Raw genomic sequence first — 18,868 nt, forward strand, 5'->3', positions numbered from 1 at the left:
AGCATCATTTTCCAGCCCCTCTCCAATCTCATCTCTCTTCTCCAACTTCTTTTCTTCTATTTCTTCCCTTCTTGTTCCTCCCTTACGCTTCTCAAAAATATTCTCAGGAACTGCTCTAACAAGTGAGAGGTGCTTATGATGACAGAGATTATTGTCCATGTTCATGAATTGACTCAAACACTAATGTGAATAATGATTTAAAGCAAAAGAATGTGAGGGGGAAAATGTTATCATCAAAGATTTATTCAGACAGTGATATAGGAAAAAAAAAATCTTACAAAGTAAAAAACAAACCAATTAAGAACATCATTTCAGAATCCAGTTCCAGATCAGGAAAGGTTAAAAACTGAATGACAACAAATTTAGAAAACTAATAAAAAAGGAACACATACAGAAAATAAAGCTGATATATGAAACAGCTGGTAATGTGAAGAGAGGTGACTTAGAACTGAGGAGACATATGTCATAAGCAGGGAAACAACCAGAAAAGAGGTGACTACTTTAGAAAATTTTGTATATTTATATGTACAGGAATAGGATTCTGAAGGTGGGCATTTTTAAATAAACACCGCAAAAATATTCATTCAAAATAGAGTAATACTTCTGTCACTGTTGATAATATATTCCAGTGACCCACAGAAATGCTAAGGCTAAGATACAGGGGCTATTTTAGGAATAGGACAGATATAGTCCCTGTTCTCATGGAGCTCTCAGTCCAGACTCTAGAGTACAAGACAAATTCAGCAAGTAATTATATGTCTGAAAATGAAGAGTGCTATTAGAGCAAATATAGGAACATACCAGGTTGAGGGATAATTATCAAGTAAAGTGATATTTAAATCGAGTACAAAGTTTGGTAAGGAACCCAGAGTATATTTAGGAAAAATTTTCTAAGTAAAAGGAAGAGGGCTTCCCTGGTGGCACAGTGGTTAAGAATCCGCCTGCCAATGCAGGGGACACGGGTTCAAGCCCTGGTCTGGGAAGATCCCACATGCCACGGAGCAACTAAACCCGTGCGCCAGCACTACTGAGCCTGCGCTCTAGACCCCGCGAGCCACAACTACTGAAGCCCATGCACCTAGAGCCCGTGCTCCGCAACAAGAAGCCACAGCAGTGAGAAGCCCATGCACCGCAACAAAGAGTAGCCCCCGTTCGCCGCAACTAGAGAAAGCGTGTGCGCAGCAACAAAGACCCAGTGCAGCCAAAAATAAATTAATTAATTAATTTAAAAAAAAAAAAAAGGAAGGGCATATTTAAAGGCCCACTTGTGAAAGTGGTCTGTTCATGGAACTGGAAAAATTTCATTATAAAGCAACCCAGGAGATGAATCTGGAGAGGAAGAGAAAAGTGAGAGGGTATACGCATAAACTGCTACAATACTCTAAGAAATAAATTACTCTAGTTTCGCTAAGGGGAGTAGCAGGAGGAATGGAGAGAAATAACAGATTTGAAAGCTACTTAGGAAGAAGTCAAAAGACTTACTGACTTATATGGTTTGCTAGGTAAAGAAAACAGGAGCTAAAGATGAATCAGATTTCTTTCTTGAGCTAATAGATTTATTATGGCTCCATTTATGAAGATACTGAAAATGAGAGGAGGAAGAAGTTTGGAGGAAGTTAGTTTCCAGCATGTTCAGCTTGAGAAGCCTGTGAGACAACAAAAGTAGAAAAGTTAATTTGCTCAATCCAGGTCATCAGTTTAGGCATTACGAGAGTATGTCAAGTGCTTGTGAACTAAAGGAAAATTATCCTCAGAGTAAAATATCTTTGGAATTAAATTATCTCAATATTTTTAGTCTTTGAAAACTGATGTGGTTGGCAGAATAACAGCCTCCTAAAGATGCACCCACCCTAATCACAAAATCTGTGAAAATATTATCTTACGTGGCAAGAGACTGTAGAGATATGATTAAGGTTATAAACCTTAAAATAGTGAGATTATGCTGGATTATCCAGGTTGGCCCAATCTAATGACATGTATCCCTAAAAGCTGTGGTAAGAGGGAGAGAGATGGGATGATGGAAGAGAGGCAAGAGAAATTTGAAACAATAAAAAGGCTGGCATTGCGGGTTTTGAGGATGTGAAAGGGGAGCCATAATTTAAGGAACATAGGTGATTTCAAGGAGGTAGAAAAAGCAAGGAAACAGATCCTCTCCTAGAACCACCAAAAAGGAACAAAAAACCTTGTCAACACCTGGATTTTGCCCCAGTAAATTCCATTTCAGACTCCTGACTCACAGAACAGTAAGATAATAAATGTGTACTGTTTTAAGCCACTAAGTATGTAGTAAGTTGTTATGAGAGCAAAAGAAAATTAATACAGAATGCTATATTCACTAATGAACCTAGATAAGAAAAATTTAATATACATGAAAATTAGTGTACAATATATAGCAAGTACTCAATAAGTCTTTAACAATAGTTTCAGAGAGTATCTTGCAAGTACACTTTCTTGATGTAATGTTTTTTCCTAAGAAATTATAGATAAATCAAAATTTTGTAGCTTCAAATTTTGTGAATTCATATTCTACTTAAAGAACTAGGAAGAAAACTGCTTTCTTGTAATGTTAACTATCACCTTCAGTTTAGTCAGATTCTCCATGTTGTATTTCCTTAAAATGAACAACTGCTAACAAGAAACTGAAATAAGCAAAAAAAATAAAGAATAATTCCAATAAAAAAGATGTGGTGCATGTCTGACATTTATAAGAGGGCCACAAAATAGGTCACTTTTCCTTCTATTCTAAGCAGAATTTTTCAAATATGCAAAGGCACATACAGGCAAAATTGAAGTCTGACAACTATTATTTCAGGTGATATAAAGTCTATGTTATAGACTATACAAAAAGAAAGCTAAAATAACTGAGTGGTAACTATATTAAAGTGGAATTTTTTAAATTAAAAACTAGCTTAAATATTGTGCTTTAATATACTCTCTCTTCCCTCTATATACACAACAGAGTATAGTATATTTAGAACCTGCAGGCGCAAAAACATTTTTGGTCAAGAAAATTTCCCCATTAAATAACAGTTTTTCCATTTGAACACCAAAAACGTTTTCACTTATTTCAAAACTTCTTGATACAGCTGAGAAAATATGGGCTCTATGTTGGGACAGATCCTGGACCAAACGAAGCAACCAACAAGAGATTAATCTCCAAAATATACAAACACTTCATGAAGCTCAGTATCAAAAAAACAAACAACTTCAATCAAAAAATGGGCAGAAGATCTAAACAGACGTTTCTCCAAGGAAGATATACAGATGGCCAAGAGGCACATGAAAAGATGTTCAACACTGTTAATTATTAGAGAAATGCAAATCAAAACTACAATGAGGTATCACCTCCCACCAGTCTGAATGGCCATCATCAAAAAGTCTACAAATAGCAAATGCTGGAGAGGGTGTGGAGGAAAAGGAACCCTCCTACCCTGTTGGTGGGAATGTAAATTGGTGCAGCCACTGTGGAGTACAGTAGGGAAGTTCCTTAAAAAACTAAAGAGAGCAATTATACTCCGATAAAGATGCTAAAAAAAAACTAAAGATAGCGTTACCATATGATCTGCAATCCCACTCTTGGGCATATATCCAGAGAAAACTGTAATTGGAAAAGATACATGCACCCCAATGTTCACTGCAGCACTATTTACTATAGCCAAGACATGGAAGCAACCTAAATGTCCATCCACAAATGAATGGATAAAGAAGGTGTGATGTATAATGTGTGTGTGTGGTGTGTGTGTGTGTATATATACACTATGGAATATTACTCAGCCATAAAAAAAGAATGAAACAATGCCATTTGCAGCAACATGGATAGACCTAGAGAATATCATACTCAGCGAAGTAAGCCAGACAAAGACAAATATCATATAATGTCCCTTATATGTGGATCTACCAAAAAAAAAAAAAGATACAAATGAACTTATTTTCAAAACAGAAATAGACTCACAGACATACAAAACAAACTTATGGTTACCAAAGGGGAAAGGTGGGGGGAAGGGCAGATAAATTAGGAGTTTGGAAATTAACATATACACACTACTATATATGAAATAGATAACCAACAAGTACCTATTATATAGCACAGGGAACTATACTCAATATTTTGTAATAACCTATAAGGGAAAAGAACATGAAAAAGAATATATGTGTGTGTGTGTGTGTGCATGTATAACTGATTCACTTTGCTGTACATCTGAAACACAACTATACTTCAATTAAAAAAAGTGATACAAAAAGCACAAATTGATCTTTTCTTCATGATAGTGTCACCATTACAAATCTCAATCACTATACAGTGATGACATAAGGAGAGTGGCCATATTTCAGGTTTGACAGGACAATCCCAGTTTATGCTTACTGTCCTGACATCCTCTCCCATTCTCAAATGTCACAGTTTGGATAATAAATAAATAATGAGTAAATAATGGAATAGAAGAGTATTAACTTTTATCTACAAGAACTAGCCCCACTAGCTTAATTTTTTCCCAATTTATATTTTAATAAGCCTCAAGAATATATAATGCTGTCTTATTTGTGTTCTGGTAACTACCTGGTTTACTAAGCCTTTCTTTACCTTTTACTTTTCCCTTTATATATGCTGCCATTTTAGAAGCTACACAAAAGTCAAGTGACCTGGAGTTGACCTGGAGTTGAATTATATGTAAAATAAAGAGATTCTAGAAAAGAGTTTGTAGGCTTTTGAGGCTCTGTATAGATTTACGTTTACTTTGCCTACTTCCCAAAGCTAAATAGGAGTATCACAAAAACACAAAGTGGTAGAATAATATTCTACCACTTTACATTACATATAAATACTCACGTTATACGTATTTATACATATAAATATAAATACTTACCCAGAGGTAGCAACTGTTTTTTGGAAGTGTGAACACTTATCTCTTCACCCTCATCCATATTTCGGTCTGAATTTCTTTGGAACCTGTCTTGGGCAGTATGTGATATATTTATATTTTTACCTTTAGATTGTTCCATGTCAACTTGTTCTTCAACTACACTGGCCTTAAATTTTGTTCCCCGTTTTTGTTTTATAGTCCTTTTGTTTCCAGATGATTTTTTTGCATTCTCAGAATACATTTCATATTTTGAAGATTTACAATTATTTTCCATTTCATCTATCAAAGCACAACTCCCACCCAGTATTTTTTGTTCAGAGGACTGAGATTTCTCTACTGGGTGAGCTTTACCAGGATGTTTGCCACTTTTCAAACTTGTAGATGATACACTGTCATGTTTTTCTCTTGACTTCTTCCTTTGAAGGAGTACAGTGCTCTCAGCAGGAGATACTGTGCATTGTTTCAGAGGCCCAGTCTTTCTTGGTATAGTAATCCATGGTTGATTGGCAAAACTTTTATCTGATTCATCAATTATAAATTCATCTTCTAATAACTTCATATTATTTGCAGGAGATAAATGAGGTGGAGCAGTTGCTATATGCCTAACAACAGAACTAAAACAGAATGTTACAATAAATAATAGCTCAAAAAGTAAAGCTTTTACCTTTGCTTTAAAGAGCAGTTCACATGTCCCCTCAATTTTTCCTTCCCCATTAAAATCCTTCCTGGGACTTCCCTGGTGGTCCAGTGGTTAAGGATCCGCCTTTCAACGCAGGGGATGTGGGTTCGATCCCTGGTCAGGAAACTAACATCTCACATGCCATGGGGCAACTAAGCCTGCAGGCCACAACTACTGAACCCATGTGCTGCAACTACTGAGACCGCACGCCACAACTAGAGAGAAGCCCATGCACCACAATGAGGAGCCCGTGCACCACAACGGAAGATCCCGTGTGCCACAACTAAGACCCAACGCAGCCAAATATAAGTAAATAAATATTTTTTTTAAAAACCCTTCCCTCCTTTTACATTTCTATAATATCTGAGCATACTCATTTATTACACTAATGGGATCATAGAAATTTAGAGCTGGAAGGAATCTCTACTGCATCAACTAATTTGACATTCCCCTATTCATTACATACATTAAACAGATAAAACCCAGAGATGTATAAATATAGCCCAGATACATTGACTTACAGTACAAAAATGCATGCCATTATTATATATAATGTTATATTTTGTTTATATAGATGTTTCTTGGGGCCTGAATCCCTTAACATCCCTTAACAAGATTATTTCTGAGATACCTTCTAGTCTAATAGTCTAATAAAACACTACAAAATTACAGACTAAATTATATGATGTAAAAATTCACTCCAAGTTGGATAATTCACACATTTTCATAGTGTTTTAATACTGTAAGCAGAGTATAGAAATAAATGAAGTGTATCTAGAAAGGTAAGCACACTGGGCTTACACAGCATCTCTTCCAATTAGTTGGAAAAATTTTCTAAAGAAGGATGGAATTATTCAAAAGATGGTAATCTGATGGAGTCATTTTGCATTTCCCTCCTTTTTATGACAACAGTTTTGAGCAAACCACATATTGGAGTGAATATGCAAAAATAAACACCTAGGGTAAACATCCAAATTCCAAAGCCAGCATATACACTCCTGTTTCTGCCTTTTTCACCTGAGTAAGGATGCTTAACTATTTTTATACACAGTAGAAGAAAAGCAAGAATGGAAGAACTGGATTATCATGTCTAGTTTTTTTTCTCATTTTTAAGATATAAAAAAAGATTATAAAATGAAAATGCCTTCTCTACTTCCCTAATCTCAAACCCCTGATAAAACCTTATAATGTAAAAAATTTATACACATATATGCTAAGAAATATACTGTCTTCTAATAGGTAGACTTACAAGTTTATATAATTAGAAAACTCTAAAAAATCTAATAAAAAAGCGAAGTCAATATAAATAGACCACATAATATATAAATAGAAGACCATGTTTAAACAGAAATATTATTTTTCAGCACTTAAAGAAAAAGCCAATCTGATATAAATGTTTAATTTGCTTTATTGTATGTTATCTGTAATATCTATTAATTCTATATATTAAAGAAGTAATGCTAAGTATTTAAAAATAAAGCCTTCCGAAACCAGCCAACAAGAACTCTCTAAATCCACTCCTCTATTAAAGAGACTTCCATAACTTCAAGGTTATTCAAGCCAAAGCTATCCTTAGGAAACAACTTTGACACTTACTATAGATCAAATGTTTATATCCTTCAAAAATTCACAAATTGAAACCTAATCCCCAACGTGATGGTATTTGAGGGTGGGGACTTTACGAAGTGATCAGGTCATTAGGGTGGAATGGCTCATGAATGAATTAGTATCTTTATAAAAGAGACCCCAGAAAGCCCCCTCACTACCTTCTACCATTTAAGGTTATAGCAATAAGATAGACATCCATGAACCAGGAAGCAAGCCTCACCAGACAGTGAATCTACCTGAGCCTTGATCTTGGACTTCCCAGCCTCCAGCACTGTGAAATGTAAATTTCTGGGCTAGGTGGAAAAAATCAAGAAAGACTCTGCAGCATTTGAGTTGGATCTTGAAGAATGGATATGATTTGGTCATGAGGAAATACAAGAAAGACAATCATAAGGAAGAGCATAAGCACAGAAACGGAGCAGGAAAGCACAAGTAATAGTGAGTAGTTACATCTGGCTACAGCAATTAAACATACACTTTACTCGCTAGTTTTTCAAAAAAAAAACACAGCACATTAAAAAATACTTAATTACTTTTTTGGACATAGATATAATTAGCCCCTAAGTGTAACATATTTCTATCAGATTATGGGGACAACATCCATACAAGGGATAAAGGATGCCACATATATATATGTATATATATATACTGCATATACACACACACACACACACACACACACACACACAGAGAAAGGCGAGGGGAGAGGGAGGAAGACTGGAGGGGTAGGGGGAGGGAGGAGTCAACTATGGAACACAGACCGAACCAAAGAGGAATTTCATTCACTCAATATGTTTTTTATAAAACCTTCCTAATATATTCACTAGCATTCTGATAGATCTCACAGAAAATACAAAAGAAACTAAACTCCTGGAAAGAAGGGCTTATGTCTTAACCTACTAAGAAAGATATATAAAATAGCTAAACTATAATACAAGGCAAGGAACTATTTTAAAAAACACTGGAGTGGGACTTGGAAAAAATCAGAAGCCTACAACCATGGACCTTAGAATAAAATATAAATTGGCATACGACAAGGGGAAAAGGTACGCCAAAGCCAGGACAACTGCAAATATGTATGACAAGTTGGTAGAAACAGTTCACTAGTGACAGTGAAGGCCTTAAATACTAGCTGACAAATCTCAAGTTATTCTGTAGACCAGTGCTTCTCAACCCTAGCTGCTATTAATTCTAGTTAACTCTAATGTGCAGCCAGTTAAGAATCACTGTATGGATATTGTAGAACCACTGAAGGTTTTTAAGTAAGCAAAAACAGATTAAAACTTATTTTAGGACTATCCTTTTACTAACACAATCAAAAGAAATAGAAAAAATATTTAAAACACTTAACAGTGAAATACAGGCACCCTGACATAATTTTATTTCTAAATACTGTCTTTATTCTTTGATCTCATACGTACTAGAAAGTGCTGATGAACAGAAGCAATGAAAGCTGAATAAACTTTTCTTTCACATCTAATTTAATATCCCTTAAATGATGGCTTTGGAATTAATTTACTGGTAAGAAACTACTCTCTCCTTATGGGTTAGACATAATTTCAATTAAAAATTGTGTCAATTAAGATTAACTTCTAGTTAAATATCACTAAGAATCCTTAGATACTGTTCAAAGAATGTGAAAGAAAAATGTGGACCATTTCTTAATAACTCACCTGGATTCACCTTTTCTTTTTACAGTTTCTAAAAACAATGTTGAAAAACTCTTTCTAGCTTGTGGTTGATCTTCACATTCTGAATCTTGTATTCTTTTTTGAGATGTTCCTAACTGTTTCCTCTCTTGTGGTCCTTCTGAAACTTTATCCTCTATTTCTGATACTTTATTCGTTACTTCTACTTTCTTCAAATCATCTTTATCTTCAAAGTTTAACCTAAAAGGTTAAAAGGAAGACATGATGAATGTTCCCACCATTTGTTGAGTTATAAGTATTCCTGAACTCCCTTACAGTAACAATACAACTGCTTACAAAATTTTCCAGTGGGCCTTTATTTAAAAATTATAAATGCTGCTGTGTTTCTCTTACACAACATACACAAGGCAAATTGCTCAGAAAAATTAAATTTTGTATTTGTTGATAGAAAAAAATAAGAGAGAAAAAGAATGGCTAAATCATATAACAAAGAAATGTGTAGCTTAGAACACTAGTTCTCAAACATTTAATATGAATTTGAATCATCTGGAGAATCTTATTAAAATGTAGATTCTGATTCAGTAGGTCTAGCATAGGGTTTGAGATTCTATATTTCTAACAGGCTTCCAGATAATGCCACTGCTCTCGATTCTGAGCTGCAGATCACAGAATAGCAAAATCTTAGAATGTACTTAACTCCTCAGCTCCAAGAATCACACAAGACCCTAGAAAGATATTACACTCATGGCAGAGGTTCCCAATACCAAAGGACCTTGAACAATCTATTTTGCTTCTTAAAGGCCAAAGGGAAAGCCCCAAGAAATGGATGTGGGTTTACCACAACTCATCCTCAACAAAACTTACTCTTTGCTACCCTGAGATGACCTGATATATACCTACCCTTATAATTAAAAATAACATAGAGAAAATACAAATTGTTTCTCTTAGGAAGTTATAGAAAACTTATTATAAGGAAAAAAAAACATCCTGTGATAAACCATAAAGGAAAAGAATATGAAAAAGAACGTATATATATGTATAACTGAGTCACTATGCTGTACAGCAGTAATTAACGCAACATTGTAATTCAACTATACTTCAATAAAAAACATTTTTTAAAAAGAAAAATATCTGAATATAACAAAATATTCACATATGTCAAATCTGAATATGTGAGTGCCTATTGTTATCTTCTGTATGTCTACAGTATTTTAAAATAAAAATCTTAAAGAAAAAAGAAAAAAACATGCTTTTCCAAAGACCACAGAAAAATTTACCCCCAAACGTCTCTGATGAACACTTTAAGGCCTTCCATATTAAATATAAACTGAATATATACTGAATGTATATGTTTTTCTCAAAACATGTTAATATTCCTCAATACTTACTATAAAATACCTAAAAGACTAAATTACTCACTTTTTAACATAAGATAAAATAGTTATAGTAAGATTAATATCTTTTAAATAAACAAAAATTCACCTTTTTTTGGTTTTATGAGAAATCTCTGTACTTGAAGGCAGCATATTTACTGAATTTTCAGAAGTATAGGTCTCTCTCTTTTGGGCAACAGATGGAATAGTCTTTTGCAATGAAGATGCTTTTGCATCCAGATGATCAGAAGGTAAGCCAATAGATAAGTAAAATTCCTCATCAGCTTCATTGTGATGATCTTTTAGTTTTTTACTTGACATTTTTCTCGAGTCAGATGTATTGTTAGAATGAACATCAGTTGCCAAAATTTCCTGATGAACCTCATGGGCCTGAACTAGAAGAAAATTACATGAAGATATTGAAAACTCTTTAAATAATAATACTAGAACGAAATGTGCTTTTTAAAATATGGCAACAATTTCATTAGAAAGTTTCCAGAAGACTCACAGGTCATTAAGTTTATAATCAAAGATCTAGGATTAAAATACACAAGTACTTTAAGAGTTCTAATTTATGAAATTAATAAACTGAAAGGTGTATTTGGTCCATGCTCCACAGTTCTAAAATGAATAAAATCCTCAAACAGAGAAAATTCACAGTTAATATTATTGATATAGTAAATTTATTCAAGATTTGAATATAGTCAAACTCAGAGAAGGAGAGATTTGAATAATGGTTGCCAGTGACTGGGAGAAGGGAGAAATTCGCAGTTGTTAATTAACAGGTGTAAAGTTTCAGTTATTCAAGATAAATAAGTTTTAGAGATCTAGAGTACAACATTGTGCCTATACATAACAATACTCTATTGTACACTTAAAAATCTGTTGAGAGGGAAGATCTCATGTAAAAATGTTCTTACTGGGACTTCCCAAGTGGTGCAGTGATTAAGAGTCCACCTGCCAACGCAGGGGACACAGGTTCGAGCCCTGGTCTAGGAAGATCCCACATGCCGCAGAGCAACTAAACAAACCCATGTGCCACAACTACTGAGCCTGCACTCTAGAGCCCACAAGCCACAACTATTGAGGCCGTGTGCCACAACTCCTGAGCCCGCATGCCGCAACTACTGAAGCCCGTGCACTCTAGGGCCCATGCACCACAACTACTGAACCAACATGCTGCAACTACTGAAGCCCACATGCCTAGAGCCCATGCTCTGCAACAAGAGAAGCCACCGCAATGAGCACACTGCAATGAAGAGTAGCCCCCGCCTGCCGCAACTAGAGAAAGCCCGTGCGCAGCAACAAAGACCCAATGCAGCCAAAAATAAATAAAATTTTTAAAAATAAATAAAATAAAATGTTCTGACCACAATAAAATAAAAATTCTTTTGAAGATTTAAATAAATCTTTACATAGCTAAAATAAGTAACAGGTAATCCTAGAGAAATTATGAGATTCAATCTTTAGGTTAAGAGTTGGGTAAACTAGGGCAGCTAGATGATCACACTTTTATACATATACATACACATATACATATAGAACAGATACATATATAGTTATATGAAATATATGTATATATAGGGAGAATATATACACATACCTCTTTATATCTATACAAAGAGAATATATATTATACACATATATCTTTATAGCTATATAAAGAGAAATATATATTCTCTTAACCCTTAACCTTCAAATATCAAAGAAAAAGTAGAATGGCTGGGTAGTACTCATACTGATTCATACTCTCAAAAAGAAAAGATTAAAAATTTAAAATAAGCCAAAATGGCTTTTGGTTCTGGAACAAAATTACATAGACTCACTTTCTCCTGCTTCTCCCTTTAAGTACAACTTAAACAAACAATAATAACAGAACTCTGAAAGCTGGAAGAAGGTGTATTTGCTAGGAACCTCAAGCCTTAAGCAACAACGGATAATGTGGTGAATCCCCTGTAGCATCAGAAAATGAAACAAACCAAAATACCACTGCTAGAACTCTATAAACACTTAAATGTCATTGGAAATAAACTCCACAAAAATAGGCAAGAGCCTTCACATTAAACCAAAACAGGGCAACTATAACAAGACTGAAATACAGTGAAGAGTCCCTTAACATAATAACCAAAATGTTGAGGATACAATCAAAATGATTCATCATAATAAAAATTTTTAAAAAAGAAAAAACACTATCTGAAGAAGAAAATACGATCAATGGATGCAAATGGACAATATGAATCAGATGCTGGAATTATTTAACAAGAATTTATTTAAACCAACCACCATAAAAATGTCTTAATGTTCAATTATAAATTCTCTTGAAACAAATGAAAAGACAGAAACTCTCAAAGAAACAGGAGTTACAAAAGAGACCCAGCTTTTGGATCTTAGCCATTATAGCTGTGTAGTGGTATCTAACTGTTGTTTTAATTTAAAATTCCCTAATGACGATAATGATGAACAAATCCACAATGAGATACTACTTCACACCCATTAGGATGGGAAGGGGGGAAGGGAGGGAGGGAGGGAGGGAAGGAGAAAATAACAAGTTAACAAGTGTTGGTGAGTATACAGAAAAACTGGAACCCTTGCGCACAGCTGGTGGGAATGTAAAATGATGCAGCCACTATGGAAGATAGCTTGGTCGCTCCTCAAGAAATTAAAAATGCAATTACCATATGATCTAATAATTCCTTTTTTGCCTATATATCCAAAAAGATTCAAAGCAGGGGCTGCAAGAGGTACTTGTACATCTGTGCTCACAGCAACATTATTCACAAAAGACAAAAGGTGGAAACCACCTAAATGTCCATCAATGGATAAATGGACAAAACAAAATATGGTATACATACAGTGAGATATTATTCAGCTTTATAAAGGAAATCCTGACACACACTACAACCTGGCTGACACTTGAGGACATTATGCTAAGTGAAATAAGCCAGTTGCAAAAGGACAAAAGCTGAACAATTCCACTCATATGAGGTATTTAGAGTAGTCAAATTCAGAAACAGAATGTAGAAGTGTGGTTACCAGAGGCCGGGGGTAGGGGGAGATTGTTTAATGGGTTCAGTTTTACAAGATGAATAAGTTCTGTGGATGGATGGTGGTGACAGTTGGACAACCTGACTGTCCTTAATGCCAAGAACTGTACACTTAAAAATGTTTAAAATGGTACATTTTGTTATATTATTTTACCGTAATTTTTTAAAATCATTTTTTAAAAGGAATAAAGAGCACAGTGATGTATGTGTAAATATAAACACTGACTGATTAAAACAAAAATAAAGTCTTATAGACATAAAAGATATCAAAATACATAGCAGAATTAAAATAGAGGATAACAGGAATAAAATATATGACAACAGTGTATCAGTTGGGAATTAGGGAGTTGTTCTAGTTACTCTGTCTGCATAATAAGTAACTCCATGCCTTGGCTGCATAAAACCACCATATATTATGTTCACTTATTCTGTGGGGCCGGAATTTGGCAGGGCACAAGCAGGGATGACTTGTCTCTACTCCATGAAGTCTGGGGCCTGGAACGATTTGAAAGCTTGCTTACTCACATGTCTAACATCTGAAGCTGGCAGCAGGCCGAAGAAATACTGCTGTCTATGTATGTCTGCAAGTAGGCTAGTTTGGGCTTCCTCACAGCATGATGTCTGGGTTATGAGGTAGAGTGTATCCTAAGAGGGAAATAAGGAGAAAGGGAGGGAGCCAAGCAGAAGCCCTTTATGTCCTAACCTTGGAAGTCACACAGTATCACATATACCACATTCTATGATATATGATGTGATATGATATATGATATGATATATGACATGATACATACAAACAACCTCACTTACGGGGGTGAGGAAAAATGCTGACCTAAGTAAGGTTAGAAATGGAGTCTGTAAAACTAAAAGCTAAAGAAATTGTACATAACATTGTCATACTAAGTGAAGTAAGTCAGACAGACAAAGACAAATATTATATGATATCACTTATATGTGAAATCTGAAAAATAAAACAAAACACAAACAGACTCACAGACACAAAACAAACTTATGGTTACCGAAGAGGAAGGAGGGAGAGGGATAAATTAGGAGTACGGGATTAACAGATACACATTGTCATATATAAAATAGATAAACAACAAGGATTTATTGTGTAGCACAGGGACTATATTCAGTATCTTATAATAACCTATAATGAAAAAGAATCAAGAAAAAAGTATATGTATGTATACATATATATATAACCAAATCACTTTTGCTGTACACCTGAAACTAACACAATATTGTAAATTAAGTACAATAAAGAAATTGTACATAAGCACTGTACTCCAGTAGATAAAATTGTTTTCCATGGGTTTAAGTCAACAATTCTGATACTGTTATACATGTATATAGGAACAAAAAGTTAAGTAGGTAGATGGTGAAAGGTAAGTGCCAAGTTTCTTACACACAGAGTGGACGTTTACAGATAAGCAAGGCTAAGAAGCAAGAATAACCCATGTGGTAATAAATTACAGTTGGAAACATCAATATGAATTCATGTTTAACTTAATACAGATACAGTTACACAGAAAAATATTTATAGATATGTGTATATATACCAGTTACCATACACACATATATTTCCTTGCTCTGTCAGTTGAGACAGTCTTGAAGCATTAATGCCCCAGGAGAAACAGCACACCTAGCACCCAGATCTTGGTTCCTAATACCATTCTCCAGTAAAAGGAACCACTGGCTCCTTGGAGAAATGGCTGATTCTAGGGTAAGTTGGGCCTGGAGCATCCTGTAGTTCCAGAAGGTAAGGAAATGTTAAAAACAACAGCAATAACAACAAAAATGGGGTCCATCAAAGGGGCATAGGAGCCAGTGAAAGAGCTTTCTAATGGCCAAAGCTGGAACAGTTTGAGTAACAAATTTAATAAAATAGTACTGGATTATAAACTAAAGTATAAAATAAAGTTTCTACCTCAAAAACTAAAAAAAGGAGCAAAATAAACCCAAACCAAGGACAAGAATGGAGAAAATAAGAGCAGAAATCAATGAAACTAAAAACAGGAAAACACAAAAACTTACTGAAACAGGAAGCTAGTTCTTTTAAAACAGTGAATAAAAATGATAATCCTGTAACAAAATTAACAAAGGCAAAAAGACAAGACACAAATCAACAATATCCAGAATAAAACGGTGTATCACAACAGATCCTGCAGCCATTAAAAGGATAACAAAGTGGGGCTTCCCTGGTGGGCAGTGGTTGAGAGTCCGCCTGCCAATGCAGGGGACACGGGTTCGTGCCCCGGTCCGGGAAGATCCCACATGCCGCGGAGTGGCTAGGCCCGTGAGCCATGGCCGCTGAGCCTGCACGTCCAGAGCCTGTGCTTCGCAACGGGAGAGGCCACAACAGTGAGAAGCCCGTGTACCACAAAAAAAAAAAAAAAAAAAAAAAAAAAAGGATAACAAAGTAATACTATGTACAACTTTATGCCGATAAACTCAACCACTTAGAAGAAATGGACCAATTCTTCAAAAACAATAAACTATCAAAAATGTGCCAAGATAAAATAAATAACCTAAATAGTCCTATAACTATTAGAGAATTGAATTTGTAACTTAAAAGCTCTTGAAAAAGAAATGTCACAGACCAGATGATATCACTGGAGAATATTATACCAAAAAATCAGAGAATTAAAATTAATTTTACATAAGCCCTTCTAGGAATCAGAAGGGAGAATAATTTCCAACTCATTTTATAAGGTTGGTGAGCATTACCTTGATACCAAAACCATACAAATACAGCATAAAAAAGAAAACTACAGACCACTATCTCTCATTAATTTAGATGCAAAAAGTTCTCAAACTTTTAGCAAACTGCATCAAACAATGTATAAAAATTAGTAATACAACATAATTGACATTTATGGTCAACTGCACTCAACAATGGAATACTTGTTTTTCAAATGCCCATGAAGCATTCATAAAGGCAGACAATATCTTGGGTCATAAAACAAATAAAACAAATCTTCACAAATTTTAAAGAACTAAAATGAAATGACATAGTGTATATATGCTATGCCATAAAGAAATCAAGACTAGAAATCACTAAGGGAAAGACAACAGGAAAGTCCAGTACATTCATTTAGCATAATGTTTCTAAGGTTCTTCCATGTTGTAGCATGTATCAGAACTTCATTCCTTTTTATGGTTGAATAATATTCCACTCTACACATGTACCACATGTTGTTTGTCCATTCACTCGTTCATGGGACACTTTGGTTGTTTCCACCTTTTGGGTATTATGAATCATACTGCTATGAACATTGGGGTATAAGTATCTGTTTGAGTTCCTGTTTTCAATTCTTTTGAATATAAACCTAGAAGTAGAAATGCTACTTAATACCTAATTTTTTGAGGAACCACCAAACTTTTTCCACTGGCTGCATAATGCATGTGGGTTTCTATAAATTCCACATCCTCAACATCTTTTATTTTATTTAAAAAGTAATAATATCCATCCTAATATGTATAAAGTGGTATCTCTGTGGGGTTTTGATTTGCATTTCCCTAATGACTAACAATGTTGAACAACTTTGCATGTAGTTGTTATCAGCTTGCCAGATGCATAGCAAGCCAAAATGCTGAGACAACAAGGTTTGCAGCAAAGAGAGGGTTTATTTGCAAGGCAGCCAAGCAAGATGATCTGAGGCGTGGGGAGCTTGGGGAAAGGTGACTGAAAAAAAGTTGCAATAATCATCGCTCTGCACAGGTCTCTGCACGGTCAAAAGGTTACTGGAGTGGACCCTTAAGCATAACCAGTTGAAGGGTGGTTCTATTCAGTCTTAACCAGCTCAGCACAAACTAGATGCAGCTGACCTGAAGTTCCCAGAAAACAACTCAGGCAAATACCTTGTTCAGGTTACAAGCCACTTGAAGGACATGCAAGTCTGAAACCAAACTCAATTAGTGAAGGCAGGTAAAACACATTCATTGGCCAACTGGACAAATGTCTATTCAAGTCCTCTTCTCTTTTCAGTTGGGATGTTTATTTTTGTTGTTGTTGAGTTACAGGAAGTCTTTATGTATTCTGGATATAAATCCCTTATTACAGGGGTCCCCAACCCCCAGGCCACAGACCAGTAATGGTCCATGGCCTGTTAGGAACTGGGCCACACAGCAGGAGGTGAGCATTAGGTGAATGAGCAAAGCTTCACCTGTATTTACAGCTGCTCCCCATTGCTAGCATTACCACCTGAGCCCCACCTCCTGTCAGATCATCGGTGGCATTAGATTCTCATAGGAGCACGAACCCTACTGTGAACTGCACATGCAAGGGATCTAGCTTGCATGCTCCTTATGAGAATCTAATGTGAGGTAGAACAGAGGTGGTGACTCTAGCGCTGGGGAGCAGATGCAAATACAGATTATCATTAGCAGAGAGGTCTGACTGCACAGAGACCATAATAAATCAATTGCTTGCAGACTCATATCAAAACGCTATCAGTGACTGGCAAGTGAAAACAAGCTCAGGGCTCCCACTGATGCTGCATTATGGTGAGTTGTATAATTATTTCACTGGATCTTACAATGTAATAATAATAGAAATAAAGTGCACAATAAAGGTAATGTGCTTGAATCACACCAAAACCACCCGCCCCCCCCACCCCCAGTCCATGGAAAAATTGTCTTCCACAAAACCGCTCCATGGTGCCAAAAAGGTTGGAGACCACTGCCTTATGAGATATACTATATGCAATTATTTTCCCCCATTTTGTGGGTTATCCTTTCATGCTATTGACAGTACCCTTCACACACTTTTGAAGGATGTAAATATATGACATATTTGTTCTTAAGTAGAAAACCTAAATGACGCAAAAATATGAATTTTCACAAAATTACTATACAAATTAAATGCAACTTTAGTTAACATCACAACAAAATTTTATTGGAAACTGAATACACAAAATTCATAGAAATTAAAAAGGTCTAAGAATGGCAGAAGAGTGGCATGTATCAGAAGTATATATATAAATAGATACCTTTATATCAGCATGTGCTATAAAACTACAATTAGTAAAACAGTACTGTGTTGACATTAAGAATAAACAAATGGACCAAAATTCAAAAGTATATTGAATGATATATGAGATTTAATACATGATAAAAGTAGCACATTCATATGAGAATGGATTATGTAATTAATAAAAGGAACTAGCACAACTGACCATAAGGAAGAAAATAAAATTATAACATTATGCCACATTATACACCAAAGCACATTCCAGATGGATTAAGAATTTAAATTAAAAAGAAAAAAAGATGTTAAGATGAAAATGTAAGATATTACATATACCATTAGGATAAAACAGACCTTTTAACCAAAACAGGAAACTCAAAAGCTATTGAAAAAAACAAACACACACACATTTGACAATTAAAATAAAAAACGTTATCCATCATATAAGATACTATAACCAAAATCTGTAATAGTCTAGGGATCATTTGGAAAAATATCTGATAAATAACAGATAAATTACACAAATTACAGATAAACAGTTACAGATACTCAATTTAAAGATCTCCCATAAACTAGAAAAAACAAATGGGCAAAGGATATGAAAAGATAAAAAGGTATTTCAAATAGCCAGTAAACTTATGAAAAGGTGTTCAAACTCAGTGGTAATCACTAAAGTAACATTGAGAT

At 34.9% G+C, this 18,868-nt stretch overlaps 1 protein-coding gene across 7 annotated transcripts in view; it reads right to left on the reverse strand.

Annotated features, from left to right (window-relative positions):
- Positions 1 to 18,868, reverse strand: part of CENPC (centromere protein C) — an 89,799-nt gene that overhangs the window by 47,617 nt on the left and 23,314 nt on the right. For 6 of the 7 annotated variants that reach the window (XR_004526687.2, XM_019928103.3, XM_019928106.3 and 3 more), the window contains 3 exons: positions 10,278 to 10,563; positions 8,820 to 9,035; positions 4,863 to 5,473 (listed from right to left, as the gene is read on the reverse strand). Coding sequence is in view for 6 of the 7 variants with exons in the window: in XM_019928103.3 (XP_019783662.1) it covers positions 4,863 to 5,473; positions 8,820 to 9,035; positions 10,278 to 10,563 (1,113 nt within the window). In the remaining variant the exon portion in view is untranslated. The remainder of the gene's footprint in view (positions 1 to 4,862; positions 5,474 to 8,819; positions 9,036 to 10,277; positions 10,564 to 18,868) is intronic. The other variant, XM_019928105.3, reaches the window with a different exon arrangement.

Source organism: Tursiops truncatus, chromosome 5 (genome assembly GCF_011762595.2).
Source record: "Tursiops truncatus isolate mTurTru1 chromosome 5, mTurTru1.mat.Y, whole genome shotgun sequence".
In the NCBI taxonomy this organism is placed as follows: domain Eukaryota; kingdom Metazoa; phylum Chordata; class Mammalia; order Artiodactyla; family Delphinidae; genus Tursiops; species Tursiops truncatus.